This window comes from Aptenodytes forsteri, unplaced genomic scaffold, assembly GCF_000699145.1.
Source record: "Aptenodytes forsteri isolate BGI_AS27 unplaced genomic scaffold, ASM69914v1 Scaffold255, whole genome shotgun sequence".
NCBI lineage: Eukaryota > Metazoa > Chordata > Aves > Sphenisciformes > Spheniscidae > Aptenodytes > Aptenodytes forsteri.
Genome location: NW_008794888.1, coordinates 11,040,705 through 11,062,499, shown reverse-complemented (window position 1 = coordinate 11,062,499; position 21,795 = coordinate 11,040,705). Strand labels below are relative to the sequence as shown.

Sequence of the window (21,795 nt, the reverse complement as noted above, 5' to 3'; positions counted from 1 at the left end):
CGGCAAACCCTGGCATCGCGGAGAGCGAACCCGGCCGCGCCGCGGGGAGCGGAGCGGGGCGGGGCTGATCTCACTCGAAGAGCGTCTGAGCCACCGGGCCGAGAGAGAGCGTCGGAGAAATGTGGTGCCCGTTACGTTAAAGGGCACCACAGCCATGGTTACGTTAAAGGCACAGCGATAAAAGAGTGCTTGGGGGTGAAGTTTCAATGAAACAGTGCTTAGGCAGTGAAGTCGGAGACTCTCAGGAGGGTTCTGAAGCACGTTTGTAGCTCTTGTAATTGCAGCCAAACTTTAAAACATAATTAAGGTGCAATCTCAGCTCTGAAAAACTGTTTGCTTAATTAAAACAGAATTGAAGTCATTATTGTGGGGGGAAGCAGGCTTCCTCCCCCCCCCCATCTACAGTTCAAGCAATATTGTGAAGGTTATATCTAAAAAGTTACTCTTTAAAAATTTGTATATCTATGCATACTCACTGATGAATTATACATGCAATAAATATTTCACAAAATAAGACTGAAAGACATATTCTTAATAATCACATCATATCAATTAGCTCCTATAAAGCAGAAGAGGAGACATGCTGTGGGCACAGTCTAGCTCAGCTTCAGCCCTGGCTGAGGAAGACTTCTGTCATCAGCATCAGTGGGAACTATGCTGCCAACTGGGTTGAGCCTTTAGCTTCAGGTAGGGAGTTTGGCCTTTGGGAAGCAGAAGTGTTGCAGAGATCACACGGGGGGACAAAAACCTGCACAGTCCACTTGCAGTGAGGGGTGAGGAGGTGCTTGCCTGGGACTAGAAAGGATCCTTAACCTCACTTCCTATGTTCGCATTATATTTTTCATGTTATTATTGGACAGGGTGCATTAATGTGTGACTCTGTGGTCCCTGAATAACCTGTATGTCCCCTGGCAAAGAAAGCATTCCTGCCCTTGCTCTAACCTATGCCTGAGTGGCAGGAATTCGAGAAAACATCTCCCGGCACTACGCTCCAAACAATCGCTGTTATCTGCAATGGAGCGGCTGAGAAAATTTTAGGGTCCTGACTTGCTTCGTCTGAAGCTAAGGCTATTAGCAGTGTGTCTGCACCACAGGCCAAGTGTGCTGCCCTGTGCAACGCAGATGATGGAAGGGAAGTAATCTCAGTCTAATGTCAGGATGACGAGGAAATTAGTTCTGTCTACTCTTAAATACACCTTTAGAAAGTCCCCAGGCATATGAGTTGCTTTCATACGAAATCTGAGAGAGTCTGTAGAAATCACTTTTGCTGTAGAGGGGAAATAAGTCCTAATACTTTTACCCAGTCCTCTTGTGTAAATTTTGGGGTGAAAGATGGAACATACCAAGTTTTACACTGTCTCCAGTGCTCCCTCATACCTGCAGCAGCTATTTCATTTTCTTAGGTTATAAACCAAGTGACCTATCTGAGGGAAACACAGGACAAAATAACTAGTGGATGTAAACTGGCATGGCTTCATTTGGGTCAACAGAAATGCAGTGAAATATGCCTGGCCCAGGTTGCCCTGGAGGTCTGTAGTGCAGAACAGCAGTGACAATATTTCTTCCATAGTAACAGGTGCTGTTGCCTTCCCCCCATCACATAGGCAGAGACAGATGAATAATGTAATAGCCGTGAGGAGCATCTGTTCATTACTTATGCAAGTCAATCCTACATTGTGCTTTAGGGTGTAAAGTGATCTCTGCAGAAAATCCATCCCTACGGGCACCACTATCAGAGAGTAAGATGTATTATGGCTGATTTATGTTTTTAATCCAATGAAGCTTAAGTATTAGCTACTCATTTCTTAGGAAGGAATAGGAAACCAACTATCCAAGAGAAATAACTCGTGAATGGCAAAAGGAAGATGGATTCATACAGCTTTAAACACAGCATTTAAATATGTGATATGACTTGCAGAAACATATTCAGATAGTGCAAGGACATGCATGAAATTTAAGCTTTGTTAATAGGGAGAGTTAGGTACCTCTGCAGAGCAATTCAGATGGTGCAGGCAGGACAGTAAACATGGACATGCCGAGAACCAGTCAGTGATAAACACCAGGAGCAAGGACTTAGCAGAACTTGTTTTCTGATTATGGTTTTGTTTCAGTTCATGGAGAAATCAGGAGTTACACAGCAGCTTAAGGAGCCCAGTAGGTGCTAGCTGACTAGTTTCATTACTGATTCTCCTACTTGCTTTCGGGGTAACTTTAGGGGAAAAAATGATCATTTCATACCTCAACTTTCCTGTGTGCAATAGAAGGATATTAGCATTTCACATTCCCTTTAAAGTGGTCTGAAACAGAGATTAGACATCCTACACTGAACAACAAGAAGAGTTGTTATTGTTTGATGTGTCTTGAAATGAGTGTGGCAAAATATGGCTCTGACATTATCGGCCTTTAGATTTAGTATTAAAAGGCACCTCGATCAAGATGTCTTGCCTGCAAATGCTACTCGCAAAACCAGGTAAATCTGAACAATTGGAGGGAAAACAGATTGGCAGAGTGAAGCAGTCCTTTCTCAACCAGCACATTTCAGTACATTATTCTTGGCTCTGGCTCCAGCTATTTTCAACAGCACTAAACATTCATTAGATTAAATCAAATGAACCACATTCTTTAAAAATAGCCAGAGCCTTGTTGTGCCAGTTGGAAAAACCAACAACTTTATTGGGTATTAAAACAGATCAAATAAATTAAAAATAAATAAATAAATAGAGTCATGTTCCCTCCTGGCGCAAGGGACCACAACTCCAAGGAGAGTTTTTTGGCTCCTCAGTTGAGCACAGTGGTAGGTAAAAAAAGAACATTCTCAACTAGCTAAAACAAACAAATTAAGAAGAAATATAGTCCGTCCAGCACAAACTCCATGCTGAACTGCAATGTAGGCATATGTTCAGCAAATGTTAGAATATATCATTCCTGATCCCTCTGCTGTAGACGTCAGCATGGGATGGGTTTATGGCAACCTAGAAGACTTGCCATAAACTGCATCTGGGCCCACCAACTCTACTGTAAATCCTTAAAGGCCACAGCCAGACCTGTCTGCTCTGCTGAGATGGACCTCACCTTTACTTACTGCACAACCCCACCTCCCCCAAACATCAGAAGGCTAGTGCCCTACTGACACTAGCCTAACTCTCTTTCCTAATTTACAACCCATCTTTTTTCTTTCTCCACATCCTATAAAGAAGGAAGAACCTACGAAAAAAAGAGAAGTCGCTTGGAGACTTATCCCCAAAAGTATCTTAAAAAGATCATCAAATGAACAGCACGAGGTGGATGGCTGTAGAGCAGACTGCAGAATAAGATACATACACTTGCTTTCATGTGATTCAGTCTGTTTCAAGGGAACTTAGAGTTGCCCCCAAAATATTCACGTTGGTATAATCTAGGAGAGTTTCACCCGCCCTTGGGAGCAGAACAGACCTGCAGAACACATGTGCCCCTTCAACCTCCAGCCTAACTTTGCCTCTCAGGTATCTCGGAACAGATTCCTACATTGTCCAGTTCCTCTGGTTTCCTGGGCACAGGACCAATTCCACTATATACACAGCTTCTTCCTAAGCAGTAACCATTTGCTGACAGTGAGCTGCTTCAGAAAACAGTTAGAAGCTGGCATACGGTCCTGCCCCGCTGCGTTCCAACTAGACCTCAGCGCAGGTTCACCTGCCCCTGGACTGGCTCTACTGCTTCAGCAAGGTCTTGTGTGAGCGGAGAGGACTTGTCTGACCCGCCAGCAGTACCACCAGATGAGTTGCGCTCAGATGAGACTGCAGCAAAGAGCCTCACCTCACAAACCAGTAAGTGGAGCCACGTACCACATGTAGTATTGTATTAGTACGGTGTTAGTATTGTATTAGTACGGTATTGATTGGTTGCTGGAGAGCTATGCTGGGTGGTGGACACATCCTGAACAAGCTACTGGTCAGAATAAAAAACCCAACCCTTCAGCAGAAAAGAGTGAAATAAAAATTTAAAGCAGGTTTTGTGTTCGTTTCCTGAAGCACTTACCTCCATTAGAGCAGAGTTCGTTTTGTGTCTGAAGCACTTACCTCCATTAGAGCAGAGACCTATCTTTGGGAGTTACTGCAATACCCAAGGATGGAAGACACAAAGCATTAAAGCACTGCCTTTTGGACATGTTTTGGCTCCTGTCTTACTGTGTTGGGCCTCAGCGGGGAAATCATGAGCCTATCTCAGCCCATCATGGTCTGTTTTCCAAGACAAACAGGAGCCTCACTGAAGCACTTACCTCCATTAGAGCAGAGACCTATCTTTGGGAGTTACTGCAATACCCAAGGATGGAAGACACAAAGCATTAAAGCACTGCCTTTTGGACATGTTTTGGCTCCTGTCTTACTGTGTTGGGCCTCAGCGGGGAAATCATGAGCCTATCTCAGCCCATCATGGTCTGTTTTCCAAGACAAACAGGAGCCTCACCCACTTGTGCATGACAAAGGTGAGTTGTTGTTTTAGCAACTACAGACTAATAGTGTAACAAAAGTATTCCTGACCTGCCTGTCTCAACTTGCCTTAGGTTGTTCTATTTGGATGGTAGAAACCACAGCTAATTTTCTCTTTAAATGGCATTTCTCCTTCCTTGGAGTAAGTTGTTACCTGTTTTGGGTTGGTTTGGTTTGGGTTGGGTTGGGTTTTTTTTTAATGGAAGAGTATTCAGACTATTTTCCTGAGACGTTTTGCAGAAAATTGCAAGTTCTGTTCATCACCTATCCCCCACCCAGCATACAACACAATTATGGTTCAAGGCAAGCTAAAAGAAAAATTAAAAAACTGGCACACACCATTTGTTACTTAGAGAGAAAATTTTGTCTGTTTGGCCAGTCTGGAGGAATTGGACTGGAATTAAAACAAAATTCAATGTCAATATTGTAAAAGTTTTTATTTATTTAGGCCAAATTATTGCATTAACCGTATTTTCCACTTCCCTTTTTTTCTAGGGTAAAAAGAATGCAGAGGAGTTCTTACCAGGCAATGTTTAGGATGGCAAAGCTTTCTGATTTACAATACCAGATCTAAGACAAGCATAAAAGAATCTGTAAAGCTGTTACTGAAACTTATGGCGGGTATAAATAACAAGGGCACATGTAACAGGTAGCCTGCTGTGCGGAGAATTAAAAAAAAATAGGTTTTAGGCTATTTTTATCAGCTGGTGGAATGACTGGCTAGAAAACAACCCCTTTGCTTTTATCAGCGTGGAGCACCTCTGCCTGCTTTCATTCTTTAGTGTCCACATACTAGCAACAATGGCATTTTTAGGATGGTAGCTCTCTGGCAGGCAGGATTTCTGCTGATGTCCTGTACAGAAATGCTGCTCCTGGGAACGTCAGTGAGTGATTGCTAGTCTAGCACCAAATACTCTAGAAATCCCCCTCCTGCTTGGTACCATCAGACATTGCCAAAAGCTGGACTTCTACACATTGGCATTTCCAGTCACCACAAGACAGAAAAACCTCTTGTCTTTCTGTGAGATGGACAAGTTCACGGTGTCATGGAGTATTTTTAATTCCTATGTTCAGCCGATCTCTTGGTATGTAACAGCTCCTCATTACATGATAGTTCCATGAGCACTTTGAGTTGTCAAGAGCCAACAGCCCTGCCAAAACCCTTTGTTGCCTTTTCTCTCTCCTAGGTGCCTGCTCCTTCCTGCCGCTTCCCCTGTGCCAACAGAAATGTTTGTGCAGCTTCACAGTGAATCTGATCCGCAAATGGATCCAGGTTGAAATTAACCCAGTGCGGAAAAAAAAGTTCATTTTAGCCCAGATCGGTTCCTTAATCTGCCTTGGTTCTCCTATCGTTATTGTTCAGATTTTACTGCAAAAGCCTCAAGGTACACGACTGTTGCATGACCTGTACTGTTGTACTATCTCCTGGTCTCAGTGATCTCACCCAGTGTGGTAGATCCTGGCTGCTGGGGTAGGCACAGGACACATATCTAGAACTCAAAGAGGTTCAGCCTCCCCGTGTGAGACAAAATGGGTACTTCCATCTGGCCGACTATCTTTTGTTCAGCAGCGAGAAGCACCAGCTCCCAATGCTGCTGAGATCAGGCCCATCACTGTTGTGCCTGCATGTTCCATAGCATGATTTATGATGGCAATCAGCAAGCTGATGAGGAGTGGAATGTGCATTTTTGCATCTTTATGTGCAGAAGGACACATCTTCAAAATAAGAAAAGGCTGTAGCAGATTGAACATTGCAGAACGCGTATAGCTCCCAGGTGAAGACTATGTACAAAGCAGTTGTCCTGTGGAGCAGCACTGTGTATGCGTAGCACAACTCCAGCAGATTTGTCTGAACAGACATGCAATGGCCATGAAGACTACTGGGGTGTAAGGCCTGAACTCCCTTCCCCTGCCATCCATGCACAAAACTTTTTTTTACTAAGCTTTTTCATGGGTTAGAATAGCCTTTCTGTGCAGCAAGAGCACCCTGATTCCTTCACACTGCATGAAACTTAATTCAACTTTTGCAGTCAGTGGAAGGAAAAATGTACTTATTTCACTGAGTAAGACTCCTGCAGACTTAATAAATTCTTCAGTGCTTTTCTGAAGAATGCCATTTGGCTCTTAAGGCCAGAATCTGCATACCTAAATGCAATTCCCATAGATTTCCAAGGCAACTGGGTATATATTCCTTGGCAAAATGCAGCTATTAACTTAAAATTCTGAAGGTACATGAAATCTGCAGAGAAAATAAAGAGCTGGGCAGAGTCTGGAAGGAGTAAAACTGAAATGTATGAAGACCTAAAAATACTTTTTTAAAGTGTTTCTTGATTTGAAATATTTCAGCGTTCCTCCCTAGTCTAGAAAACAGAAAAATGCCCTTGAAATATGAACACTGGGTGCTACTATTTAACTTGTAATCTCTTTGGCTTGCAAAAGCAAAGGACAATAAAAACTTGTAGTTCGGCATCAGGCAGTTTAATTGGTGAGATTAGTTATTGGTGAGAAACATGGAACCTTAGGTTCACTTCATGAAAACAGGAGTCACCAACACACGAGTTGCAAATTGCCTTGCTTAAGAGAGTAAGTCAGGGCTGCTTTAATACGTGAAGTGTTGGATAGTGTATTACTAGTTTCTGTCAGAAGGCACACCTTTAGAGAGACTGGAGGCCATCCCAACCTTTACTGCAATATGCAAGCAATTATCTCTTTCTATTTTTATGCTGTGTAAAATTTAATTTGTATTTTGCAAACTCTAGAAAGAAAAAAATTACTTATTTCACTGCATTACAATTCTGCAGAATCAATAATTATTCAGTGCATTTATGAAGAATACATGATACATACGTAAAATAGTGCCTTTTAATAAATGCTCAGGACAACCAAAGACAAGAGTGGTTTAACCTCTTATAATAAAAAAGGGAACTGTTCTTTAGCTGTTCTGAACTTATTTAAGACTTATTTAAACAGATTTAAGGAAAATACAGTCAAATATGGACTCTGCCTTAAAGAAAAGAAAAATGCAGTTCTGGAGTTAAAGGCAACTTTTGTAAGAAGAGATAATATCTTTTATGAGACCAGTTAATATGAATGGAAAAAAATACACTGGCATTTATGTAAATAACCTCCTGCCCTAGACTTTTAGACCATTATAGTGACAATAACATTAACTCTACTTTCTAGAATTCGGGATTAATCTGAACTAAGCAAAGTTGACATTGGTTCAGGCTCTTTTGCAAAATGTGTAACCTGGGAATAACTGCTCTGACAAAATGCTTGCGTAAATGACAGGAAAATCAGGCTTCTTGTGTCAGGATCAATATATCAAATCTGTGCAGTGTGCTGAAGCAGATATACAGAAACATAATTTCAGTTACTTGAAATACATTATTTAATACATATGTGCTTTGCATTGCAGTTTGCCTATCTCCGGCTCAGACTGGTCAGGGAAATGGAATTTTTAGCAGAGCTAGTTCACTTCAAAACATACTCATAAAATCTTTGTTTAAGATTAGCAATGGAAGGACCAGCCCAGCAGCGTACAGGCCTTGCAGGGTGCAAATACTGCATTTAGGATAGTCCCTTTAACTGTCTGGCAGCTGAAAGAGTGAGGAGGCAACATTTTGCGGAAGCCAAAAACATCAATCATTAGCATTTGTGTTACTGCAATTCTTGCAAGTACCAATTATAGGTTCAACCTTTGTGATGATGCTATTAAAAAGTACATCCACAGTCTGACATTAAGTTAGTAAGGATGTCAGGCATGAACCCAGAACCAGCAGTTTATTTTTCCTTCATGCTTAAACTTTAAACATTTCAGGGAAAAGGATCAGGCAGTAAGTTATAGCATATTCAGCAAGGCAGAAAACCATGAGGAACATAATAATGAATGGTGGCTCATTGAAGCTGGTTACACAGCAAAAAGCCTAGGCAAACAACCCAGGTCCCACTCTTCCCCCCACGGTCCCAGATGGATTACGGTCCAATGTCCATCTGTGAATCTGCTAAATTTAGTCTGGCCTCTGAGGAAACACAAGATGCAAGCCATCCACATGCTCCCGTCGCTCTTTCAGGATGACCTTCCTGTTAGTTCAATGGGCCAAGCGCTACAGAACAACTCCCCCCTTCCCACCACGCTACATGTATTTCAAGACATACAACTAAGTACAGAGGAAATAGTTTTTACTCAAGGAGCTATTTTTATACCCTTCCTACAGGCTGCTTGTTTTTCACTAGTGGGGCAGAGGTGTGGAGATGTTATGGCTGCTAGCTTCAGGCCAGAGCTAGTATAAAACCTCTTGCTACAAACTGAACTCTCTACTCCACCTGCTTGCTCTGGTGTCTGCAATGCACCGAGGTACCACAGCTCCAAGGAGGAGAAAAAAAGAGATGGCATCTATAAGGTTCCTATGCAGTTAATAAAAAGAAACAGACATTATATTCAGACCATTTTCAGTAGGTGCATCCACTGGATAACTGTGCAGAGAGCCTTGGATAATACCTGACCTGACCTGGTCTCTTGAACCTCAGTACCACAGCAAGAGCCTGAGTCCTTTCTCAGTACAACCACCATTGCTCAGACTCAATCAGCACTTTTTGTGGAGTCCCTTCAAAGGCTCCTCTCTCTGCTCTGACCCTGCTAACACAAGGGAAGGCTGAGCTCAGCCATTTTGTGAAAGGACGTGCTGGGATCACTGGGAGAGCTGGGGACTGGGCAGGACAGGCCTTTCCTGGCTTAGGGTCCTTTGCATGGAAGATGCCTCTGGTCTTCCCCAGGCCATATGGGATGCTGCATGGTCCACATTACTCCAGGAAACTATCTCACTTAATGAATTAAAAGTATTGTATTTACTCAGTAGAACTGTTTTTGGCCTTTGTGATGTCCCAACTGTTGGGACATCAGTATGTGAGCAATAAAAATTAAAGACTCCTTTTCCAGCATGTCTTTGAAGACAAGTTGGGAAAATAGGACCAGTGCAGTCTTGTTTGTCCAGGTATGTGCAGCTGAAGTCCTCTCAGACTGCCCCCTCTCAGATGGCTCGTGCGGCCAGGAGAGGGCTGAGGCCACCCACCCACCCCTCACCGAAGCAGCTAGGTCCTGGCAGCAGGGACTGGCTGGGACCTCCCCTTTGTCTGTGGGCGAGCTGCAGCCAAGGAGGGAGGTTCTTGCTTCTCTGCAGGATAGGGAAAGGGGTGGTCTGGGGCTTCCCAACACTTGCTCTGAGGACCACAACCCTGTCCCATTGCACAGAGCCCTGAATATCTGGGTTGGCTTAACCTGGCCCTGGAAAGCATGGGCTGGCCCTAGGAAAGAAGGCTGGGAAGGCTGGAAGGAGAGCCAGGAGGGCATGGAGAATTTATGACCCTGGACTTCCACAGAAGCTGTGGGAGGAAATGCGGTCCTGAGCCTAATGCAGAGACGGACTCTGAGTTACTTTTTTTTTTTTCTGTGGGGAAGCATGAAAATGCCTTCTAACAATGACTTTACAAGCAGACTTCAGCAGGACATGAGAGTCTTAGAGAAACACCAAAGAGTTGGGAGAATGCATGGCTGTCTCGGCGACTCAATTCTCCCTCTCTGCCTCATCTTAAAATGCTTAGCCACATGTCCCTGAATGTGCTGTCAGCACCTCAGACAGACAGAAATAAGGCAAGTGAAGAGAGGAAACAGGTCCAGGGAAGCCATAAGAGAAAGCCTCTTCAGGGCTGCGTTCCCCCTCTACCTTCCCCTCGCTCCCTACAGTTCCAGTCCTCAACAGGAAGACCCAGTCTGCCCAGCCAGCTGTACCACCATCTCTCCACAAAACAGAAGCGCTGCAATAAGTAACTCTACCCTCTTCCAAAAACTGCCTCTCCAACAAACCCACAAGCATATCTAAAGGAAACAAATGACCCTTTATCTTGAGAGAGAAGATTCGTCATTTTGGAAATAGACATCTCATGAGCACCACTCTGCACAGCATTGACAGAAGCCTGCGTAGCAGCGATACATGATGGTTGTTGCTTCCTTCCACAGACTAGCATTTAACCCTTCTGAAATGGGAATGTTTCTGTCCTCTCACAGATCCACACAGAGTTTGGAAACATCCTGCACTACATTTTCGTTGATGCTTTCCCATTTGACCACCATTAGGGTGTTTCTGCCAGTTTTCCTCTTTTTTTTAGCTGGCCTTGACTAATCTGATGCTAAAACCAGAATGATTTATTATCTCGATAGGCAGCAATTCTATCCCATATTCAGTCACAGCCTGGGATGCTGGTGCCAGTATGTTAATGACGAGATACAGGTGATCAATATGATATCTGCTACCAGGAAACCCTATTCTCTGAAAGCCTCCCAGCCAAATTAAGCAAAGGTCCCAAAGGTGCTGTAAGCTACGCATTAGAAAACTGAGCATGAATTGCACAATAATAAAGCTGTCAGAGACTGTAATGCCAGAAGGGACCTTTAGCTCAGGTGCCCTGACCTTTATGCAATATCAGCTACTGAATTCTGCCCAGTTTTATCCTGTGCTCTCCCTATTTGCTGTACTCCCCAAGTTGCTCCTGGTATACATGTAGCGAGGGTGACCTATAAAAACGATGGAAGAAGCAGCAGGAAAAGCAAGTAGATGGGTCCCACATTAATAAGGGGAATCAGGCCCAACAAATGGTGACATATCCAAACATTACAGCATCAATGGCCTAATCCTGATCGGATCATTTGTGATCACACTATGTGTGGATTACAGCATTGTGTGTACCACTGCTGAGTTTCTCCCCAGTTTCTCTGCCAGACCAGGTGCTGAATCCTTTGGCATTCTTGATGAGCTCAGTTGGCCACAGCATTTTAAATGCCCTCCCTTTTTTATTTTTCTTTTTCAGTGAAAAAAACAGTATGGCCACTGTACAGTGAAACTTGGGGTTAAGCTGACAGGGGACTAGGTGGATAAAGTTTTACCCCCTGTCAGAAGGGGAAGCAAAGGCAAAGTAAACAAGAAAATTTGCAGGCCTTCTCTCTTTTAAACAAAGACTCCTGTGTTTAAAATAATAAAAATCCACTGTACAAAAGCAAAGCAACTTCCCCCAAAATAGCCTTTCCTGTTTTATCAAAGCATTCATCAAAATTGTACTTCTCCACAAAAATAAAGTTCCAGGTAGAGCATTGGAGGCCTTTTGCTTTGATTAGATAACAGAGCAGCTGAAGCAATAAGTATAATTGACTTTACTGGTACCTGATATGGCCTAAACAAGTCCACATGGCTGAATCTAGTTTTAAATATTTAGTGATGCCATGCTAAAAATAAGAAAAAATAATGGAATACAAACACCAAGTCAGAGAAATACGGGTATTCACAAGCCATCAGAACATGGCTCCAACAGCCTGCATACAATCTGCGTCCATGACTTGTAGCTGCTGCGACTTACCATGGAGGACAAGTATTTGCCATGCTTGGGCAGCCTGTGCCTAGCTTATCTAGTTACTCAGGTGGTGCTTGGACTGACGCTGACGCTGCCTCTAGGGCTTGACTATGCAAGGATTTGCCAGTATAGTTTTGTCTTCTTGATGTACTGATGTACCCAACAGGTAAAATCCCTGGTAGAGCTACAGTCATAGTGATATGAATACCCCTGCAGAGGTATTGCTCATCCTCTCAGGCTTGACTTGGCCTACCTCTTAGAAACAACAAAAATCAGATCTCATCACCTATATTGCCAACTGTTGCTAAATATTTGTTCTTTTTTATTATTTTGGAGATAACAGAGTCCAGGAGAAGGTGTAAGCATGGACAACACCAAGGATGGACACTTTATGGGTATCTGATTTCTTCCACAGGGTGACTATGAAGTAGGAGAAAGCACAGAGGTCTGGGATCAAAAGATACTAGTAGGCAGGGGAGCAAGGCATCACCAGCTCTCCAGCACCGGGGCAGACATTGCCCACTGAAGTAGAAAGGAGCGATATGGCGGGGAGAAGCTGTTTAGGGCTGTGAAAGTGAAGACAAACAGCCACTGTTTGATGAGAGAGGAGGGAGACGCAGTGGAGAAAAAAACAAGGGAAAGGGTGACCTGATTGAAATAGCAAAGTAGTTTTGAGTTCTTTCATCTTTCTATTTCCATTCCTTTCACGACTGCATGGAGCCACACTTGTATATTGAGGTCGAGCAGTAGTCCCAAGCTGGGCCCTGGCAGCCCTTGATGCCAGTCCATAGAGAGCTGCCATGCTACACCACGCTGATTAGCCGACTTGTTTCCAGCTGCTCTATCATAATTGAAAAGGAGTGAAAACGCAGCAAAAACTTTCCTGATGTGATTTTTCTATGTAAGCCGTGTCCTGAACTTGTAACAAGGATGCCATGAGGCACTAAGTGCCAGCAGGAGGGGTCCACGTGACTTCTCTTGAAAGACAGTCTATACTATGAAATTTTGACTCTGAACACCCTTGTGGAATGGTATTAGGAACAGAGGTGAGGGTTTGTTTTTTTATTTAAATACTGCATATTTATATTGACAATGGGACCCTGAACATTGTTTGCTTAATAGAAACCCCATGACCTGTTTATGTGCCAGTTAAATTAACTGTGTTACCTAATGAAATGTTTCCTTTAGTTCAGAGCCTAACAAACATTTTAATCGACTGCTCTTAATTAAGACTTTCAAAAACAAAAACAACTTCTCAGCCTCTACGAGGACGACTGAAGATTTAATGCAGTGCACTAAAACTTCTGAATCCTCCTCACACAGCTCCCCCAGGACATCAGGAATCATTACCATCGAATATGTTTCGCAACAAAGATTGTTTAAAACACAACAGAGAAAGTGCATGAGCCAATGCAGATCGCAATTTAATACTCAACAAGAACAGGGACACAATAAAAGCAGCTTAGACACTTTTCCCCCACTAAAATCCAAGATGTTCTTAAAAACAGAGATGTGGAAAGAAACAATTATGCTTTTCCCTACATAGATCACTCTTCTGAGATCAGGGACTGGAGGAAAGAGACTCCAACCCCAACAAGATCTGGATTAGCCTCACTGGCTTTGCACACTAATCCATTAAATGATCTGCTCTTTCCCACAAAGAGTGGTCACAAAAACGCAGGTCTCAGCATGACCGCTTTTTCATTGACACCATTCTTCTTCTCACCAGCCTCGTTAAATCCTTATTCTGCTTCCTTCTTTCACAGCCCAGCCTGCCATTGCGCCTACCAGCCACAGGCTCTCTCTGGCTGTAGGATCAGGTAGGCGACCCACTAAATGTACAAGCTGTCACCTGCGCAGCACCAAAACTCCTGTCCCTCCTGCCCAAAGTCTGGTGCACTCCCAGCTGATGCACCAGGGCCAATGTGACCCAGCTGGGAAGTGCAGGCGAGATGCTCACCCTGCTAACATACACCGTGCGAGACCTATGTTCCCTCTTCAATTGGAAGAGACCCAATTTGTTCTGTTACAAGGACCCACCACTGCCACCAAAGCCCTGCTGTTAAGTGGTCATCTGCCTGCACAGCAAGATGTTTGCATAGCATCTTAAAAAAATATATTCCTCAGCTTCTCCAGAGATACGTACCAGACAGAAGCGTCCTGCAGGCAGGATCTGGTTTGGGGCGCTGAATGGGATCCCTTTGCATATCATCAGTCCAAAGCAAGTGCCATAAAACCCTATTTTTTTTTAATGCTTTCTTTTTTCTTTGGTGATGGAGGTTGCTTAAAATTACTGCAAGAACTAGCCTTTGTTACTCTTTGAATTACACTGTGACTTATGTTGCAAGAAAAATGCTGGGTGAGGGGTCATAAGATCAAGATTTCATCTAAATGTTTTATGGGCCAAATTCAAATTTGGAATCACTCAGTCAAAGCTAACAGGCTGACATCAGGAATATGCTTGTCGCAGTGTGCTTAATGAATATTGGCTAGGTCATTAAGTTGCTTTCTATCCATGTGGATTTCTCTCTTAATTTGAAATTTATAGCTTAATACCTCAGAGCTCAATTATAGGGTAAAAGAGACAGGAATAAAAGTCACAGCTTTCCTGTAATTAGCCACGTGGGATAGTTCAAACAGAGCTTCATTCCTAGAGTCACAGGTCCTTCTTTTTCCTAGGAATGCTAGTCAGAAAAAAAAACATCCCACAAATTCTCGAGTACAGTAACAGAGACAGCAGACGAGTTCCTTTTCCTCAATCATCTGTAAATCACTTGCAAAAGGTGAATCCCAGAAACCTGTTTGCCTTTTTACAGAGGGTAATTGCAAGCACTGTCAGATTATCAGAAAGGAAGGACAGGCAGCACTATATTTGGGCTCTGAGCCCGAGTAGTCAAGTCATGAAAAAATCAAATGTGTATCCTCCAAAGGAACACAGCCAGCAGTCAGACGGAAGGCTGGGAGACCAGTCCTTAAAGTCTCTGCACTTTTACTGATCAATAACAAGATAAATCTGTAAAGATATATCATTACAAAAGGTAGGAAGTGTTCTCTTTCAGGTTTGTTCTCTTATATTCGCACCAAGTTTTTCCTTTTGCAATATTTTGTGTTAATTCGTTACCTGTTTTCAAAGGAATAGTGTAAAAAAGTGAGGAAGAGCCAGAGCACATGTTCAGTTGTGAAGTTTGGTTTTGCGTTTCCAGTGGCTTTCAGTGAGGCTGTTTAAAAAGGCTTATTTTTTTTGTTTGATGAGGACTTGCATTGATGCTCTACAAAGTGTCCTGGTGATCTCACCAAATCTTTCAAGCCTTCATCTGTTCAGGTGTTGGCTGACATATTACTTTCTTTACTCTTTCATTTTAAGGATGATAGGTAGCTTCTGTGAGCCACATGATTTACATTCATAGTTCACCATAACTTATAATAGGACCAAACACAGTAATTTGCCATTTCCCACTAAGCAGATGTAACTGTGTTTTAATACTTGTCAAAACTCTGCATGTTTCTATCATAGATGGCAAATTCTATTACTAGAAATGTTAAGTTTTGAGCATAGATACTTTCTGTTCCTGAAATTACAGTGCTTGTAAAAGCAGAGAATTATGTGTCTTGGTAATTGCAAGCAAAATTCAGCTATTAACCTGCTCTTCTGCAACTGTGTATGTTTACATACTTGAAACAGACAGGGGACGCCGTTTGATGTTGATATAAAACGTGCCAGCCTTTGTTCTGGGTTGTAGAGAAAGGCCAGAAATTTTGGAAGCCTGGACCAAGGGATTCTGAGTCCAACACGTGCCTAAAGCTACTGGAAGTAGAGAAGGACACGAATCTGAATAGTCAGAAGCCATTTATCATGCTAATCCTTCCAGCATCTCATGACATCAGCAGACTCTTCCAGTGGCTACTGCATTTTCCCTTTAAACTTTAAACTTACCCCTCTTTATTCCCAGCATCTGTTCGTTCGGTTTAAACAATTTCCTGTTTTCCTAATAGAGGGAGAACTGATTAGACACAGAACCTATTTGCTGTACTCTGGCCAAACTTGTGGATTGGGTGGTTATTTTTCTTATTTCTAGCAGCACTTCTGGAGATCCCATTAATGCTGAGGCTCTCTGATACAGCTTTGGTATGTGCAGGAAGAAAACTGAGGCTGAGGGGGAAAGAGATATAAGGAAATCAAGGCCATGAATACATGGCTGGTGCCAGCGAGCCCCAGACTTACTCTACGCCCGTTTGGAGACGATGGGACAAGAGCCAGCTCCAACCTGGAAGTGGCGGCAGCGTGTTACGTGCGATGACCTGCCCCACAGGCAGGCAAAGTGTGCTAGCACAGGGTCGGTGCTGTGCTGACACAGCCTGGTGGCTTCCAGGCATCAGTCAGCTCTGGTCCACCAGCTGCAGCCTGGCACTGTACCCATTGTGCTGTACCTGCAGTGCAATTGTGCCCTGAAGCCCACACAATCGTGCTGAAAGCAGAGTTCCCATGTCCCCTGCCAGACCTCAGCCCCTGCACCACCCTGTCTCCATCCTCCTCGGGATTTCCTGCCTCTCTTTCCACAGCCTACTCCTGAAATTTTTTTGTTTTGGTTCGTTTGAGGAGAAACTCTTCAACCTAGGGCACTCAAATGAGGTTTGAGTGGTGTCTCACAGTGTCCTTCAGCAGAAGACCCAAGCCCAACTGCTGGACCATGCACCCAGCAGACACGTCTCTGGCTTCCTATGAGTCATGTCAGGCAGTGACTGCTCTTATGCAGACCAGGCTGAATTTCAGCTTTACCTTTCTCTTTATTCACAGATTTAATTTGCATGTAAGCAACTGCAGTGCTTCTCAGAGGACAGCTGAGGACCAGGACAGGCTCCTGTGGCAGCAGAAGTAGGGCACGTCCCGAGGCATGAGGCAGGGAGGAGAGTCAGCAGCGGATCTAAGAAGCGCGTGACAAGTTCGTAGTTTGCACCGCAGACAGAGCTGACAGCCAGCACTGACTTCACCTCCTCCCTCTTGCAAAGCAGGGCAAGGGGAAGCACCTAACCGAACGAGACCTGCTGAGGGGATCAAATCTGAGAGGAAAAGCTGAGCTCTCCTCCCCCAGGTTTGGATCAGATGGCTCTTTAAGGGAAACTCTGATTGCAGACCCTGGCCCTACCACTCTACTCTGTCCTGAGGGTGTGCCCCACTCCCAGCCTCCACAGTGGGAGTGCAGGCAGGGAGCGAGGATGGACAACAGCACAGTTTCAATGCTTTTTCTCAAAACAAACAAAACCACCAAGCTTAACTTACTCAAACAAGAACAGATCAAATTCTATTTCCCTTAATGCAGAGGGGAAAAAAAAAATTAAAAAGTTCAGGTTGCCTCCCTCTTGCAAAGCAGGGCAAGGGGAAGCACCTAACCGAACGAGACCTGCTGAGGGGATCAAATCTGAGAGGAAAAGCTGAGCTCTCCTCCCCCAGGTTTGGATCAGATGGCTCTTTAAGGGAAACTCTGATTGCAGACCCTGGCCCTACCACTCTACTCTGTCCTGAGGGTGTGCCCCACTCCCAGCCTCCACAGTGGGAGTGCAGGCAGGGAGCGAGGATGGACAACAGCACAGTTTCAATGCTTTTTCTCAAAACAAACAAAACCACCAAGCTTAACTTACTCAAACAAGAACAGATCAAATTCTATTTCCCTTAATGCAGAGGGGAAAAAAAAATTAAAAAGCCAGTTCAGGTTGCAGGCTTGAAGTTGGGAGTGGGATGACAGGAGCCTTTCCTCCCTGGACCTTACGTGCATTGTGTGTCATCAAAAGCAGGGGCACAGCCAAAAGGAGACCTGTTCTGGCCACACTGAACTGAACCGGTTCTGGTCTATCAGTCTGGAGCGTCTCCTATGCCTGGTTGCATGGATGCTATATGCGGGACACACATTGCTCAGAACAGAACATCAACTAAATAGGCCACAGACACCACAGAGACGAACAATATTTCACCATTCATTGCAGGTGAAGCCCAAGCTCTCAGGATGATACCAGGGATGTGTTTTGTTGCATGCTAATTGTAAAGGACTCTTTCCCCATTGTGTTGTGCCATTACACACGTCTCCAGTTCATGAGTCAATAGAGTGTACCAGTACTCACTGGTGGCTCGTTTGCAGTAAGACAGGCAGCAGGGATATACTAAAAGACCATGCACTAGTGTGCACTGTGGCACTCATAAAATAACATATCCACAATTTGGGGCATCCTGGGTGTATATACAACATGACATTCCCTCCCTCTAGGCTTTTAGGCACTGAAACCAGTCCCTTTGTTGTTTAAAGGTCTTATTTTTACCCAGAATCTCAAGACAATAATGATTGCCACACAGCAAAAGACGCACACGTACAGACATTGATTCATGGAAATGGAGTTAGGCTAGTGCTGTGCTGATTCACAGAGATCTGGTAACAAAACTCACTAACAACTAAACAGTCTTTTACCCACACCGACTGCAAGAGCAGCCCAAGCAGCTTTGCACTTACATGATACAAAAGGGGAAATCCAAAACAGTCTTAAACCTGACGGACTGTTGCCTACCTTTTCCTGAAGGGAAGAAGCAATCCATCTCCACACTGCTGCGGGAATGGGAAATGCAGAGAGCGCTGCTGGGGACCAGACCCTCCTGAGGCGGGCTCCGCTCCGTGGTCCGGACCAAACACCAGCCTGGCCTTTCGCTTGGCCTCTCCAGCAGCTCTACCGTCTGCCCCACCTGAATGCTCAGCTCGCTGCTGTGGCCCGCTGTGAAGTCCTGGAGCACCACAGTTAGTTCACACCCTCCAGACAACTGCCCAGGTTCAACAGAAAAAAAAAAAAGAACAGGAACAGAAGTTAGAGAGGGCAGGATGAAGGCAATCATCTTTGCATCATATTTACACTGGCAAAGACAAGATTTGTATTCCTTAGAAGCCAAGTTAATAATTTCTTTTGTCAAAGTTCAACATGTTGTGACCCTGGTTTCCTTTACTTCTTATTGATTCTGCTGGGCTGAAGTGAGAAACCAAAGCTACCCACCCAGTAACCTTCTGAATGCTAGCTGTGGGTGAATTTTCTAGTGCTGAATTTTCTAGCCGTGGGTGTCCATCAGAAACCTTGCTTTTTTTCTTGCTTTAGTTTCTGGGGTGACTTTCTAGACTGGCATTAGCCCAGGCTGCCTCGGCGCTGTGCCCTCATGGCGGGACAAATTCCAGCTCACCCCTCTACAGCATGAGCTAGACACATGCCCACATGCCACGAGTACAGTGAGGAAACAGCTACCATTTTTTTGCAAGACCAGAAACATGCCCTCATCTTCCCAAACTCGCTCTAGGGACATCTTGGGAGACTAGGGAATCCTGACCGGGCAGATCAGAAAAGCTCCTCCCATGTTCTCTGACGGAAAACAGAGGTGTAAATATATAAACATAGAGTGATTGATTATATGCTGACTTCCAGGATTTGTATCTAAGAATAAATTTACCGTCTTACTTCCGTACTGAGCGCTGGCAACCTGCTGCTTTCCTTCAGCCTCACACCCTGAGACTCCTGATGAACAATACTGGTCTCTGTTTAATCGTAGTCTCTATATAACCAGAGACCAGATATATAAGCGCTTGTGTATACAGCAGAACAAAACAGAAGAAGTGATTGCACAAGCAGCAGAGCTAATGAAGCTTGTTTTCTTACAGAGTTGGATCTCAGAGGTTGATTCTTGGTATCTAAAAAGGTGTGAGCACGAGTCTAAGTTTTTCTGGTGTGAGGAATCTTTCTTAATGCTCCTCTGCAGTGTGGATTTCTTGCTGTCTGCCTGTCATTAGGGGCCCTCTTTTGGGTCTTTCTCCTCTACGTGCTGCCTGCTTCCCTGAAGCATGCAGGAATCTTTGAGGTCCTTATTCCAGTGTCAAATTTGATAGAAATTAGTCCACTGATTCAAAAGTTATTAAGATGAGAATAGTAAACATGTTGATTCAAAACAGTGTAATACCATAAACCTCCCTATTTCTTAGGATATGAAGCTAAACCCAAGCATATTATAAAATGTTTTTAGAAGAACAACTTCTAAATCCAACTGAATTGGGAGAAATCTTGTAAGATGCTGAGTATCTCTGTGAAATCAGTGAGAACTGGGATCTGCTTATCAGCTTGAATGGGGGAGCCCTTGAGGAGAGCACACTCATCTCTACAGACTTCACACTTCAGCTGGTACAATCTCAAAATCCCTTATCTTAGCCCAAGCAGCCCTGAATGTACACTCCCATGGGAACAGCCTGTCTCCCCACTCAGTGGCATAGTGGTTTGTGTGTCTAATGCAGGTGTGAAAGAAATCCCATTCACAGAGGTGATATTTACAATTACAGAAAGGGGTCAGTGGACAAGGACTGGTTCTCACCTGTCCTGTGTCTCTGCCGTAGACGAAATGCTAGATTTGGGGAAGAAGAAGGAAATATTTCTCTGAAAGATTATTTGTAAATAAATAGAAAAAACAAACAAAACAAACCATGGCAGCTGTTTGAGGCCATTCTGACAGAGTGCTCGCATTAATCCTGGCAGAAAGAGCTCAGTGGGTTGATAAAAGCGCACAAGAGATCAGTTTAGCACCTAGCTATGCAGTTTATCAGCAAACCCACCATTCATCACGCTGACATAATCTCCCCATAACTGGAGTACAAACATGCACAGGTATGGTAAGAATAAGATATTGCTATAATATTTACTGAGATTTCTTTGCTATGGACTAATTTAGGAGTAGAAAATCTTTCTGATCCAATATGGTATCTGATCTGGTATGGTATGAGATATTTAAGACACAAGAAAAAAACCTGATTACTTCTTGGTAAATACACCGACAAATCTTACCAAATGTGATGATTTTCCCCTAATTCTTTCACTACTCCTTGCCAAGTAAATTTTCTTTCCCCCACATTATGCTATCTATGATACTTTATCTGAAAATCATCAAATCTCCTTCTTTTTGGGGAAAACGTGAACAAACAGTCTGCTGTACCTACTTCTCTTCCAGAGATAAATTTAAAGCATCTGCATGCCCTGCACTCGAGTACCACTAGGTGTCCGTGTTTGCCATCACACAGCAACCTAACTTGCTATAAAGAATTAACTCTTGCTTGACTTCAAAGTGCTTATCTAAGTGCGGTGTCTGGGCATGAAGGAGCTGGTTCAGACAGGATCCCAAGACCCATCGTTTCCAATGATATGGGCAGAGGATGTTCCAGAATATTAAAAAAATTTCTACAGACGGTTTTTGAAAAATAAATAATTTTTATTGCTTAAGCAAGAAAGGTGAAACAGCCCTGAAATATCCCAGAGAAAAAGGCCTGGTGAAGACAGCACTTGGGAAGGTTTGGGACTAACAAGGTACTTTCCAGGGAGCATCAGCCTGGGAAGTGCTGCCCTAAGCAGCTCCTCGCTCCCCACCTGTGACGCTGCCCTTCACACAGTGGCCTAAGGGGCAGCTAACCTAAAATCAGTCTATCATAGGCCTTTGTCAATCCCTCCTCAAATAAGTAAACATCTGTGATACAAACAGATGCTTCAATTAGGGCAACACCTGTAAACATTATCCCAGGGGAGGCAGGTGTGCTCCATGACCTCAGGTACCATCTAGCCCCGACCTCCTGTTTTCTCTGATTCATTAAAAATAGCTATTTAATATACTGAGAACTGGAAGTAATCATCCCCTCTAGGAGCTGCTCTGCACCTGGTGTGATCAAGCTCTTTCTCAGCAGGGGAGATATTCTCCCCCTCCGGCTTTAGAAGCCTACCTTTGATGTGTGAGTGGGAGAGCTAACCTCCCTCGGCTCCCTGGAAACCGTATGAATTTATATCACCTGTTCCTCCAACATCCTCTGGATGGAAACACGGACCAGGACTTCCCCTTGTTCCAACTAACCGCTGGAGGAGCCGGTGGTAAAATAAT

General features: G+C 43.9%; 1 protein-coding gene across 1 annotated transcript in view; it reads right to left on the bottom strand.

Annotated features, from left to right (window-relative positions):
- KALRN (kalirin, RhoGEF kinase) overlaps nt 1-21,795 on the bottom strand; it is a 338,232-nt gene that overhangs the window by 54,328 nt on the left and 262,109 nt on the right. Inside the window, exon 34 of the mRNA XM_019470941.1 lies at nt 18,423-18,669. Coding sequence (XP_019326486.1) covers nt 18,423-18,669 — 247 coding nt within the window. The remainder of the gene's footprint in view (nt 1-18,422; nt 18,670-21,795) is intronic.